This window comes from Acanthisitta chloris, unplaced genomic scaffold (assembly GCF_000695815.1).
Source record: "Acanthisitta chloris isolate BGI_N310 unplaced genomic scaffold, ASM69581v1 scaffold956, whole genome shotgun sequence".
Classification (NCBI taxonomy): Eukaryota; Metazoa; Chordata; class Aves; order Passeriformes; family Acanthisittidae; genus Acanthisitta; species Acanthisitta chloris.
The window spans coordinates 27,709-41,694 of record NW_008679518.1 but is presented as its reverse complement, the minus strand read 5'-3'; the positions used below and the strand labels follow the sequence as shown (position 1 = coordinate 41,694).

General features: G+C 47.4%; 1 protein-coding gene across 1 annotated transcript in view; it reads right to left on the bottom strand.

Moving 5' to 3' along the window:
- LOC103804694 (extracellular matrix protein FRAS1-like) overlaps positions 1–13,986 on the bottom strand; it is a gene marked incomplete at both ends in the record, with an annotated part of 62,196 nt that overhangs the window by 22,463 nt on the left and 25,747 nt on the right. The window contains 7 exons of the mRNA XM_009077306.1: positions 1,583–1,774; positions 1,870–1,971; positions 2,540–2,623; positions 5,065–5,198; positions 5,723–5,882; positions 7,025–7,117; positions 8,625–8,732. Coding sequence (XP_009075554.1) covers positions 1,583–1,774; positions 1,870–1,971; positions 2,540–2,623; positions 5,065–5,198; positions 5,723–5,882; positions 7,025–7,117; positions 8,625–8,732 — 873 coding nt within the window. The remainder of the gene's footprint in view (positions 1–1,582; positions 1,775–1,869; positions 1,972–2,539; positions 2,624–5,064; positions 5,199–5,722; positions 5,883–7,024; positions 7,118–8,624; positions 8,733–13,986) is intronic.

The following is a 13,986-nucleotide window of genomic DNA, read 5'->3' as shown; positions in this document are numbered from 1 at the left end:
CAGGATGATGTGACCAGAAAACTAACAGTGCCTTAATGAAGACATGAATCCAAATGCTCCTGGCTCCTGATTTATTGAGGCAGGTGCCTAAAAAACAGACCTGCAACTCCAGAGGGGAAAAAGCAAAGGAAAAAGAAATCATGGCATTTGCTTTCTAAGTAAATATTTCATTGTCATTAATTAATACAGACCTTGTACTAGTGAGGTGAACTATGACCGAACATGACTTGAGGAGCTTTGAACCTTACACACCAACATCTGCAGCTATTGTTCTGGAAAACATCCCTGGCTTTTCCCAAGAATGGATTTCTGTCAGTCCCCAAGATGTGAGCATGAATATTAAGCACTCCTCCCCACTGAGCCATGACAGCACAGCATCATCATTAGTGTAAATGATCCAATTTACAGCCAGGAGCACGCAGGGAGCTGACTCAAACAGCTGCAAGTGTACAAGGTTTTATGCCAACCACGACTTTTCACCCAGCAAAATCTCTCTGTGAGTGTAAGCTCAGGTGAGCAGCAGCAGCAGCAGAGCAGGGATGACTTTGGGCCCCACACTCGCTGCATTTTGGCTGTTCCAAAGGCACAGTCCTGGAGGAACAAGCACACACTTTGATTCCTTGGTGCACCCTCTCTGTTTGAGCATCATTTGGGACCTCATGTGTGGTTTCTCACTTCTCTGAACACTGGGGCAAGCTGTGCCAGTGCCTCAGCACCCTCACAGGGAGGAATTTCTTCCTAAAATCCAACCTAACCCTGCCCTCTGTCAGTGTGAAGCCATTCCCCTTGTCCTGTCACTCCAGGCCCTTGGAAACAGTCTCTGTCCCTTCTTCTTGGAGCCCCTTCAGGCACTGGAAGGCCACAATTAGGTCACCCCAAAGCTTCTCTTCTCCAGCCTGAACAATCTCAACTCCTCAGCCTTTGCAGTGACAAACAGCACAGAAACCTCATCCCATTGCAAAAATGGGACCGTAGGTGTGTGGGTGAAGCATTCAGCCCTATCTAATGCATTTTGCACATCCACCACAGAGCAAATCTAACACGACCTGGTAGAGGAGATATTAGCTTTGGAGTAAACAGCACTGGGAATAAAACACCTTTGCCAGCTTCACTTCCATGCCAAGAATAGCATGGAAAACATGGGGGAAAATTGAACATTGACTTCCATATCCAACTGCCTCACTGAAGGCCATTGAAGCATAAAGAATGAGGAGAAAAGGAACATTTCTGAAGCTTTTAACTGTCTCTGACCTGTGTGTTCTCCCCGTGTTCAGCTCCTGCTAAAGCCAGTGGACACTGAATCCTCTGGGTGTCACCAGCAGGCAGACACAGCATGGGGGAGATCCAAGTTAAGTCAGCCACTGATGTGCTTCAGAATGTAAGCCCACTGTGCAAACCTCCATGGAAAATCCCAAGGTTACTCTCCTTCCCTGTGAAATGTCTCCAAGGCAATGGTTCAAAACAAGCCCTGCTGGAAAAGCTGTTTCTTGGAGTGTCTCGAGTGGAGACAAAAGGAAAAGGAGTACAAAAACCAATCCCAAGGCTTCTCTGATATATCTTGGGAGAAGAAAACCTTTCCTACCTTGGCACACTCCACTTTGGCACACTCTGCATGCTGGCAGGTGACTTGGCCTTCATCACACATGCAGAAGTCACAGTGGGTGCTGTTCCACATCTCCCCGTGGTACCTGATGGTGCCACCATGCAAGCAGCTCCCTCTGGATGACACACACTGCTCACAGCACTGCCCAGGACGCTGCACTTGCTTCTCCCCCTAGAAACATCAGCAGGCAGTGAGCAGGGCTGTCTGTGCCCCTTGGGCACACTGATGCATGCACCAGGGTATCAGAGGTGGATGGTTTTCCCTACCTTCTCACAGGTAACAGAGCCACAGCTCTCCCTCCGACACTTGACTTCCCCTCTGTGACATGCACAAACAGTGCAGGCAGTTTTCTTCCACTGTTCCCCATGCTGTTGGAAAAGAACATGGATACCATTGTTAAACTCTTGGAAAACAACCAAATTCCCTCCAGAAACCTGTGCTGCCTGTGGAATATGATGCCTCATTCTGCATAACAAACTACTCCTATAAAATGCTTCTCTCTACATGATCAGCAAACAGGATGAAGAAGGATTAGGTCCAGATGACACTGCAGTGTGTATTTCTCATTCAGTGCAAGCTGGTGGCACTGGGGAGGACTAAACTGCTAGTATTGGCAAAAAACAATCATTTATAGAAAGCCACACACACTTACATCCACCAAATAATGCATTAAGTTAATTCCAGATGATATAAAGAAAGCAACAAATTCTGTGACCACCAGTGCTTTCTGCTTCCCTCCTCCAAAGGAGTGTGAAAATAAAGGGCCTCATGTGCTTCACCAGCACATTCCTATCGAGTCCTGATTTCTTTCAACTCCTTTGGCTTCCCAGGAAGGAAAACTAAGCTATCAGAAAGTCAGATGTCAGGGAGAAGGGACAGAGGGATGTGCCAGAAGCAGTGAACAACTCCCTCTTGGTGTGGTTTGCCAGGAGGCACCTGGTACACTGTTCCTGACACCGAGCAGGGCTGGGGGACACACTCTGGGCAGCATCTTCCAGGAGGCAGAGCCAGAACTTCATCCTAAACAGAGAGCAGAGACAAGGGAAATAAGAGCAGGAACACGGGGGTCAGCATCAGTGCTTGGAATTAAAGGCATTTAGTATCCATGGGATAACCCACAAGGCTTCATTCTGGCCTGAAGAGCAGCATGAGAGCAGTGTAGAAAGGAGGTTTCTTCCTGATGTTCCCACACTCTGAGGTTTTGACATGTGACTTACACTCACCACCTCTCAGGCATCTGTAGTGTTCTAGTTAAATCTGCCCAGACTGCCTGGACAGGTGCATTAGGCTTAAATTCATGCATTCTACTGAATCTAATTATGCTTAAAACTGCATTTCCCTAATTGAAGCTTTTTTTATTACTGATCTAAACCACGCTGGAATTGGTTGGCACTTCCCAGCACTGTAACAGCTCCTGTGTGCCTCAATTCCATCCATCCAAAAAGTGGCTGTGATTCCACTGCCTCAGGTCCATGCACATCCAGTGACTTGGAGTAACATTGTTCACCAGCATGTTCCTCCAGACACATCAGGATGAGTGGAAAACTGACTGGAGGACTGGAATTGGTGAAGAGATGCCAAGCACTAACATCATTCTATGATCTTGTTAGCCAAATCCTTGGCTGCCACAGCAAAAGTGGAAGATTCCATGCAGGTTTTATCAAGGAGAGATTTCCCAGAAGAGTGAAAAGACCTCTGTGGTGGCTTTTGGTGGGAGATGTGGACACAGACACTCAGGTGCACTCTGCTTGCCACAGGGATGTTTGGAGCTCCTCTCCCTCAGCATCAGTTATCTGACAGATGGAAGATGAGAGTTTAATCCTGGGAGAATTTATGTCCTGGATTTCAACAGAGAGTGGAGAATGAAGGAAGAGAGAGAGACAAAGACACATGAAGGAGGTGTTGGGTGTGACTGAGATCCTGTTAATGTCCCTTCCACTGGGAAACATCCTTGGTAGGAAATACCTGGAACAACATCAGAACTGCCTTTCTGCTGCATTAACTTGGATGCTCTCAGCCAATTGCTCCCAAATCCATCACAGCACCAGCACAGTCATCCCTGCTTCCACAAACTAACTCCTAATGATTAGCTGATTGAACATCAGTGCAATCTCTCAGCAGGTAACACCAGTCCACTTGGAGTGGGAAAGGAGGAATCCAAAGCAGGAATAAATGTGTTTTAATGCAGAGTACCTAGTGAAGGAACACTAATTGAGTAGCTCAGGACACAGCAAAACACAATTAGGATGCACAGGAGCTCATGGGCTTTCCTCCCAGCCAAAAAACACTGCTAATTGCCCAAACAGCTGGTCCAGTCACAGGAAAATAAGGAATGATAATGAAAATAAGTAAGAGGGAAATGAGTTTATGAGTACTGCTGTTGATTTCTCAGCACTCCAGGGAGGAGTGCTCAGCCATGGAGCTTCTGGATTCATCACTGGAGCATGGTAATAGGCTAAAAACACCTGGGAAACAGAACAGAAGGGTGAGAAGGAAGGATTTCCAGGGAGCCACTTCTGGGCACATAGTGAAGGAGTACACCAAAGGGCTCAAAAGGACTGTGCTCTTTGGATTTCTTTTCCTTAGGTCCATTGTACCTGTTTTGGGAGTCATGGCATTGCACACACAGAGCCAAATGTGTATTTTGTGTGTCCCAAAAGTGCCTTTCAGCACTTCCAATGCAGTAATTGAGTGACTTGCCCAGGTCCTGGAGCACTGTGTGTGTTTGCTGCCCTTACTAACCCTGTACTAACACTGCACGGGATCCTGGGTGTCTGGCTCATCCATGCTCATCACTTGACCACAGCAAAGACCTTCAAGACAGGAATGTCCCAGTTCTCCCAACTGGACTAAAACTCACTTCTCTTCCTGGTTTGGTTGATTCCTAAACACAAGGACAGGGAAGGAACAGTGCTCTGAGCCTTTTCCTTCAGCTGAAATTGCCTTGTATTTCCAACGTTTTGAAGGGGAATTTTATCCACATTTGACTACTCAGGACTGTATTTCTAGACTTCTTGTAAAAACAATTAAAGCAGACTGGAAACCAACACTGACATCTGTGAAGGTAAACGTCATCAAAAACTTTGTGTTTACACTCCTTTGCTCAACAGAAATAAAAGCAGTTCCTGATCAACCTTAGATAACTTTTTTAGCAGGAAACAAAGAGCAGTTTCTTCAGACAGTATTTGTGCTTAACTATGGTGCTAATTTGTGCTCATTGCTGCATCCCAGCAAAGGGATGATAAATCAAAATGGTGGGGAAAGAGGATACTAGGGAACAGACAGACACCAGGTGTACACTGAGAGGCTTCACCATGATCCCATGGGATCGCCACAGATCAAGTAACCCTTTTCCAGGCTGTCCCTTGCCACCCAGAATCTGGACACCTGCATGGGAACTGGACCTTGCCAAGGGGAGGAGGGTGATGAGGGGTGATCCCAGCAGAGTGGTGTGTCCTGACCTGGCTGCAGAGCAGAGGTTGGCAGGAGGCTGTGGAGCACTGAGCAGTGCCATCCCTGCAGACACATCTGGAGCAGCGACCGAGGCGCCAGCCCTCCCCGTCCTGGAACACGTGGCCATCGAAGGAGCAAGGCTCTGGGAGACAGGAAAAAGGGGGAATTTGCTTTTCCAATGCCCTTTAATCCCCTTCCATCACCCATAATGAAACCACCAGAATTCTAGTTTGCCAAAGCAGGTAAAGAGAGTCACAATTCCACCAGCTTCAAGGGCTCTGAGACTTGTGAATGAAGAGCTCTGGATGCACTTCTCCCACTCCACTTCTAGAAGAAAAGGGATCACATAGCTCCAGCATTTTTGGAGCTTGCAGTCTGAGCCTTGCACTGCTCAGTGCACAGGAAATACCTACACCTTTTTCCCAGGTTTTATCCTGCAAAATTAGGACCTATGAGGCACATCTCACTGCTACAAGGAGAACCATTACAATGTAAGGCAGCAGGACAGAGAGGGAACCAAGAGACACACTTGACACTGGTGTGTTCCCAACAGAACTGGACAATAATGGGAATGCAATCCAGGTTTGGGACTAAGAGGAGGCTCCCAGTGACCAACTGCTTGGATCGATGGAGCCAGAGAGTGCCCCATCCACACCCAGTACTCACCACCACGGCCCACACACTGGGGACAGCAGGAGCCCTCAACAGTGTACTGCAGCTCTCCTTGTCCACAGGGCAGGGCTGGGCAGCTCCTGGGGGTGCAGCTCACCTTCCCATGGGCACAGGAGCACTGGACACATCCCGAGCTGTCCCACTGCGTGCCGTGCTGCAGGGAGGGCACAACACAACCACAGGCATGGAGAACACAGTCACACTGCAAATACATCTCCTCCCTTTTCAAGGCACCCCACATCAGTATTAACTGAACCCTATGCAGGCTCAGTTAGTCTTTGTGTTGCATTCCTGAAGTTCTTCCTTCAGGAAATCTGTGCCAACCACCAGAGTGAGGCTTTGCACTGACAGACTTGTTTAATGACCATCTGATAGTGGACTTGGGATGTGACATATGACTGTAGGCACAAATATGCCTGTAATCCTTGTGGGGATGTCTGCCCAAAGAAAAGGCTCACAGAGAGCCAAGAGCTGCAGCAAGAGAACACCACAGGGAACTGCAGCAGCAGCACAAGGAAATATAACGTAATAGGAATCAATATCATACCACCCAAATCAGAGACACAAGGAATATGAGAGGATGGATGTGCTAACTCTCCCATTCCAGTCTGTGCCTGACAGATCCATGCTGAAACAGAGAGTTACAACATCCATCTCAGGTGCACCGTGTATGGTCCAGAAATCCAAACGTGTCTGGGTATTTTGGCATATTTCTTGATATTTGGACCTGACTTGCCTCTTGTCAATGAGACCAGACACAGGACTTGGGTTTGCTGTTAAGCCATTTTTCTCCATTTGCCTACTGTTTGACATGATTCATTAACTACCACCATGAATCTTTATGTTTTCCTTATCTGCAAGCACTTCTTGGTACTGTTTTGGCCTCTCAGCCCCCCCAGGTGAAACCACATCCTGGCACCTGCCTCTTCAATAATTCAGGACTACACACACCGAGCGCAGAGAGAAAAGCCTTCTTGCAGGACAGCTGATGTGTCAAGCTCACCGTGCTTTGCTCCTCTCCTAATGATCATGTGTTGTCTCACACACCCACAGAAACAGCAAAGGCAAGGAAGGAATGGTAAACTTTCTGCCCTTAAGCCATGCGGGACACAATTGCTCAGCCACACATTTCCCTTTCTGCAATCTCTCCTGCTAAATTACATCACCTGACAGTGACAGAATAGAAACCCAACAATCTATCCTTGCCCTGCTCAGCATTCTGCACCGGCTGAACCAAACAGAGAGCTGGAAACTGGCAAGGCTTGTCCCTGCTGAGGAACAGGACAGAGCACTCACACTGTGGATCTGTCCTTCATGCTGGCAGAATCCTTCGGCTCGGGAGGCACACTCAGGGCAGCACTTGTTGGAGGCTATTTGGAGCACTTCTCCCTAGAAAGACACAAGAATCCAGTGAGCAGCTGACATAAATAGGGACTTTGTCCTGCAGGTAAAGCCTCGAGGCCTCACTGGACCTGGTGGAAAGGAAACATTTCAAGTGAAAGGAGACACATCCCTTTGCTCTGTGTGACATTTTACCCTCAAAACAACAGGAGAATTTACGTCCCTGACAGTACAATTAGGGAGTAGTTTTCAAAGGACAGAAAGCACTCAGTGAAGACTTATTTGTGCTCTAGGATGGTGGGACCAGATGGTCCACTCTGGTTCCTCCCAACCTGATGCTGTGAAGACAAACGCCAAGATGATGCACTGAAAGACCTCTGAGGAACACGGGACAGAGGCAGTTTCCTTCAGGTACAGGATGGATATCAGTGCAGCATCTCACCACCCCAGAAGTGCAGCTGCCAGGCAGAATGAACATGTAACCATGAACTGCACTTCTTTGGCTTAATCACCACTAATTTCTGTTTTCAGTAACACTCCTTTAAAATTAACTGAGATCTCCTGACCATTCCAACCCCGGCACAAGGCAGGTGAGGCTGCTACCACTTCCCTCTGCTTGGCCCAGACTGTGATCTTGCCCTGGAGAATCTGTTGGTGGTGATTGGTTTGTTTTGGTTCACACCACAGAACTGTTTGCTGCTTTTCCACCCACTGAACACATCCAGCCCACACAGCAGTAGGTTTTACACACAGATGTTCAGAGCACCACTGAGACTGCCTGGGCTTGTTTATGCCTTGTTGCTGTAACAAGATCAGCAATATTAGCATAAATCTCACAACAGGCAGATAAGGAATAAACCTCGGAGAGAGATGATCACCACATCTTATCTCGCTCACTCATCATTAGGTGTGCCATGACAGCACCCTTTGTTTTATGTTTCTCCTCTTTAGCACAAAAATTCCTATATTTCATCATGCTCTAATCAGTGCACAATGATTATAACAGGGAAAACCAATAAGAATCAAAATTATCTCCTCATTAATGCTGTCATATTGGAAAACATTTTAACCTGCTCCATAAAGCCATTTAATTATATTGGCAGTGCCTCTTTTAAACACTCCTTTTCCCTGTCATTTACGCATTTTGCCCCAGTAATCCAGATGTTAATGCAAGACCAATCCCATGGCCAATTAGCTGCAACCATTAATGAAGGCTCAGACAGAGCAAGACAAACAGGAGACAACTACAGCTCAGCAACCATCACGAGGAAGAAGAAAGTGGAAGACAGACAATCCCAGCTCTGTTGTTGCTCAGCAGAGTGGAAAGTGACCAGTCTGAGGGAGCCCCAACTCCACCCTCAAGTGAAGGGGGCTCCAGCTGGGCTCATGCTGGGAGGTTCCAGCCCAGTCCAGGGGCTGCCCCAACCCCAGGCCCCTGGCTGGAGGGTGGGGAAGGAGACAAAGGCTACACATACTAAGTGTTCCTTGCACCAAGGAGGAGTGAAAGGGCACAGAGCCTGGGCCTGGGCCTGGGCAGACACACATAGTCCCTTACCTTCTGGAAGTCACACTGGGGGGGTTTGCAGACAGCAGGCTCACAGGTGACAATACTACTCTGGCACCAGCACTCTTGGCAGGAATCTGGCTTCCAAGTTGTGTTATTCTGCAAGTAAACATGAGTTTGAAATGAGACCCACAGACCACAAGGTGTGTGCTGCTTTATGCACCAGTGAACGGCTCAAATAGCTCAGTCCAGCCAGACTGGAACAGAGCACCTCTCCCTCCCACAGCTTATCAGGCCCAGCTTCAGCACCACTCACTCAGCAGCTCCAAACATGCAGCTGAAAGACAAGGCCATGCATGGCAAATCGTCAGCCTCAGTGGCACGAAAACCCACAGGACACAACCTCCACTAATCTCAAGGTGATTACAGCATCTCTGGAATACTCTATAATCAAGTTCAGACTGTCCACACTGCAGCTCCTGCTATGACTTCAGCTTGGGCTGAGGCAGCAGAGCCAGCCTTGAGCCTAACCCACCCCTGGACACGTGGCCAGGTATGGACAGGCTCTACCTGGGCACAGTTACCCCAAAGCATCGTGAAGAAGACTCTGGCCAAGCACAGCCCAAGAGATCTGGAAATAGCTGTCACCACCACTACATCAGTGCACCCAACTGGAACACCCACAAGGGTTTCCACCACCCCTGCTTGACCCCTGTCCATTCCCTCCACACTGAGGTCATGATCCCACGCTGCCTCCAAGAGAAAACGGAAAGAAGAAGATCAGTGTCTCATCTGAAAAGCTCTTTGCCATCAGACAACCCCTGTGTGCTCAGCTCACACCACACAGGAGGTTTCCCTGCACAGTCCAGACAGCTGAGCCTCATTCAGAAGGGATTTACCAGCAGACCAGGCACTGCTCCTCATTTACATGGTGCAGTGATTTACTCCAAAGGGTCAATTTCCTCCCAGTGTAAAGCAGGACTCGGCGAATGCAGACAGGGAAAGATGATGAACAGTTTGCCACTAGGAGCACATTTAGAGCTAACTGCTAAAGCTGCTAAGCATAATGATAAAATACTGAAATGTGCCTTAATGGCCCATTAGGCTGTTTAATGAGAGGAAAAAGATCCTGAAAAACCTGGGCACTCACTCAGGCACTTCCACAGAAGCTGCTGGGTACTGGATCAGGAGTGTAAATCTGCCAACTGTGGCATACCCACAAATATTACTTCCCAAAAGCATTTCTTCCACATTCTTCCCTCTTAATGCAATGATGGAGGCAACACCAACCTTAGAAACAGCGAGAGATGCAGACAATGTACAGCCCCCTGGGACAAGGCACCACCACGACAAAGAGGGATGGTAATTCCTGCTCTGGAATGCAGCACAATCCACCCTTACTCACGTTTTGAGACTTAAATGTTCATGTTTCTGATTAAAAAAAACCCTCTCTATGGTCTTCTCCTTCCCCTATGTACTGTTATAGCCTCCCTGGCTCCTACCTGTGGGCTCAAATCAGCTGCTTCTAAATGCATGCTTGGAAGCATCTGCACACATCAGTGACTTCCATTTGTCAGGTGTCAGACCACAGCTGACACTTTCCTGTCTGCCAGAGGTTTTAAGAAGTCAAGATCTGGTTAACAGAAAATGGTAAGACCAGAAGGAGGCAAGAACACAACCAGCAGGAAAAGTAAAGAATAATCTAAAGAGACCAAGACCAGACCTGGCACACAGAGCAGTTGTGAGCACTCAGGGTTTGCTGCTGCCACACTGTCACTTTAACCACAGCACAGACAGAGCCAAATCTCTTGGAGCACAGCTCTTCTGACTGGCCATGAGAACTTCAGACAGCTGCACCTGTTCCTCCTCTACCTCAGCCACAAAAACCCACCCAACACATCAAAAATAATCACACTCTGCTACTAATACCCAAAAAGCCTCAGTAACTTAATCAGATGCTGCTTAACATGGGGTATTGTCACACCAGACAGCAATCTGTGTGCTATTCTGGTGCAGTGAGTGTGGAAATAAGAAGCACACAACAGCTGGTTTGGGTCCCTTTCCAGCTCTTATGGCTTAGTCAGTCCCCAGAGTGTCTCCAGACCTGGACAGCTGGTCACCTGCTTGGTGGCACTGCTGCAATGAGGGTGAGACCAGCATAGCCTCCATGTCAGGCAGGAGTCAAGCTTCAAATTTGTACCCTCAGAGGAGTCTCAGAGAACTCCAGGCTGCTTTGCTGAACTGTTAGGCAGAGCCCAGAGCAACTACACCTTTGGTAACTACCAGCCTCACCCAGAGCTGCCAAGCAAGGAGCCTTGGCAGCACCTGCAGACCCTTCATTCATCATTTCCACTCCAATTACCTGACAATAGCAGCAACTGGCAGGACAAACCCCAAGCAGAGGGAAGCACTGCTGGTCTGTGGGGAGACCCATTAATGGAGCCATGGAGAGATGAAAGTCTCTCAGAGCCATACAAAGGGTTCCTAATGTCTGGTCAGGTTTAGGCTTTATGCCCTACCTTTGGCAGCAGGGAGCTGTTGCCACCTCCTAGGATGTTTTCACATCTGATATTTGCTCACATGTAACAGGAACTCCTTGACAATGGGCTTTTAATGGGCTTACTCCAGCATGCCCACAAGGAGAACAACACGGAGCAGCTCAGCTCAGAAATCTAATGGAAATTCAGCTCAGTGGAAACAGCTTTAGCCTGGCACTCCTAGGAGAGAACAGAGCAGTTAAGGCAGAGCACACAGCCTGATTAACAACACAGAAACACACTGCTTCAGGAAGCAGGCACTAGTTTTCCCCTTCTTCCAACCAGGGAATTAAGAAGTTACATAAATTAAAACAAGCTACTGTTCTCACAGTTCACTAGTTTCCTAACTGTTTCCCCAGTTGTAGAAGCCTTGTAAAAATCCAGAGGCTAAAAATAACATTTCCCAGGAGTCCTAAGTTATTTCAGGGTTGGGAAGCCTATGACATTCCAAGATACCCTTCAAATACTTAGGTGCTGTTGTAAAGCTTATCCTACCTTTCACACAGACACAAAAGCAGCAGTTTACACTGAGCAAATAGGGCAGAGGAATTAAAACACTGCTTTAAAATCATTGGTCCTAAGCAGGACTTAAATCAGCAGACAGAAAACTTTGTATAGACCAACAGGATTATTTTTTGGGAGCAGGAGTGTCCTTTAGAAAGGTTAATGCCTTTGGGTTGGTCACTGTTGAGTTAGAGTCACCCAAAACCTTGCTTCCCTCACTGAGGTTTTCTCCTTTGTGAATTTCTCTGATCTACCCTTGAACTCAAGGCAACTTTAAGCATCAACATCTTACTGCAAGGTTCTAGTGCTTAATCACACACACAGCAAAAAATAAAGGCACCTCCTTCATGCAGAATTAAAGCTGCACTGTGCTGCTATAGGAATGGGACAAACCCAGGGGTCAGGCACACCAGCAACTCTCCTTAGCATCCATTAAAAACCACTTGGGGTCCTCCTGCTGGGGATTTCCCCCTTTTACCCCAATAGTTCCTAACCTGCCAACTGGCAAATTTCAAACATCCTCCCCAAAAATGACTTCTGAATGGATCTCAAGCCCTGAGTCTATCTCAAGCCCAGAGTGCTTGACTGAACAGCTGTTGAGAAGAAGGGAGATAAGGGATTCATTCAACCTAAACCTGATCACAGCTCTAATTGCAGTGTTTATTACAACATAATGGCTATCTCCGGAGCAGGAGGAGTTCCAATCTCCACTCTGTGATGTTCCAGAGTATATGCAAAACACTCAGGTGTACCCGTCCATGAGCACCAAGGAGGTCATGTTCTACCCCCTTAAAATGATGCTGTTTGTCTGAGAATTGAACCAGGGAGACCCACCAGGCAACCACTGTCAACTGCTCAGAGCCACAGCCTGGAAAGCAAAAAAAAGATTGAAAATTGGCTATTAAACTGACTTAATCCAGGGCAGATATTTCAGGGGATTCCCCAAAGAGCACAGCCTGGCTATATTTTCTAGGAAAGTGGACTTTTGAGGGGAGGAATACCCTCTGTATCCCAACACAGACGTGTCAAATGATGAAGGAATACTGTCAGCAGGATGTCAAATTGGTTCTGCTGTGCTGGGTCTGGTGTTGGGCCATGCTCACTGCAGCTAAGCCAGGGCAGAGGGAACAAGACAGGCTAAGCCTTTTATCCCATTTCTAACAAAAAAACACAGCAGGCCATGAAAAATCTTTGCAGCTCAGCCAGCTGAGTCAGCAGAGAGAGGAAACATCCTTTGCAAGAGGCTCTCAGAAGCACTGCACAGGGCGAAACTTCACCCTAATTCCACTGCTTGAAGGAAACAACCCACTCCAGAGCAATTTTCCAAGACACTTCAGCAAATGTATAGGTAGCTCCATTTCCAGGCAGGATATTTAGAAGTATCCTTTCAAAGCAAGGAATTACAAGCCTCAAATCCTACTATTGTCACTGTGGATCCAAGCACAGTAATCTCTCACACAGCTCCTAGAACATATAGCCCTTTATGTCCTTATCTTCCATCTCAGCTCTGGAGGCAGCAGATTAATAAACTGGTTCTCTCTTCCTTTAAAAGGGAAAGGTCCAGGCAGGATATTTAGAAGTATCCTTTCAAAGCAAGGAATTACAAGCCTCAAATCCTACTATTGTCACTGTGGATCCAAGCACAGTAATCTCTCACACAGCTCCTAGAACATATAGCCCTTTATGTCCTTATCTTCCATCTCAGCTCTGGAGGCAGCAGATTAATAAACTGGTTCTCTCTTCCTTTAAAAGGGAAAGGGGAGCCCTGCACATAATCCTGCTTTGAACAAACACTTCATTCCTGGACAAAAACTAGTAGGAAAAGGCCTGTGGAATAAGGAATGTTGCACAATCTTCATATCCTCTAGTATTTGCTTCCTCTGGTTCAGTGGCAGCTGTTGAGGTCCAACAAGGTGGAGATTTTACGACCAAACCAAGTCCAAATCAATGGCAGCAAAAGGTTCCATTTGATTCAAATGACTCAATTAATTGACTTGGGCTCTAAAAATTGTCATTTTGTACAGTGACAACAAAGCCATACCAAACAAGCTGAGGAAAATCACAGCCTCTTGCTCTACAAAAAAGGGAATTCCATGGGTCCAAGCTTATCCTGCTCAAGAGGAATGAGCAGATTGAGGAAGAAGAGGCAAAACCTGCTGAAGAACACCAAGAGGAGAGCAGGCTGGGCCAGAAGGTGCAGTGGAGGCAACAAATAACAGCAGGGCTGGACAGGGTGGTCAGATGAACCACAAACTATTGCAGAGGGGTAAGAAACAGCTGTGTGAGGCATTAAAATTCCCTCTGGTGAGGCAGCTAAGAAATAAACAAATAACAAGGGCAGGGGTCAGCCTCAGCAGGAGAAGTACCAGCCT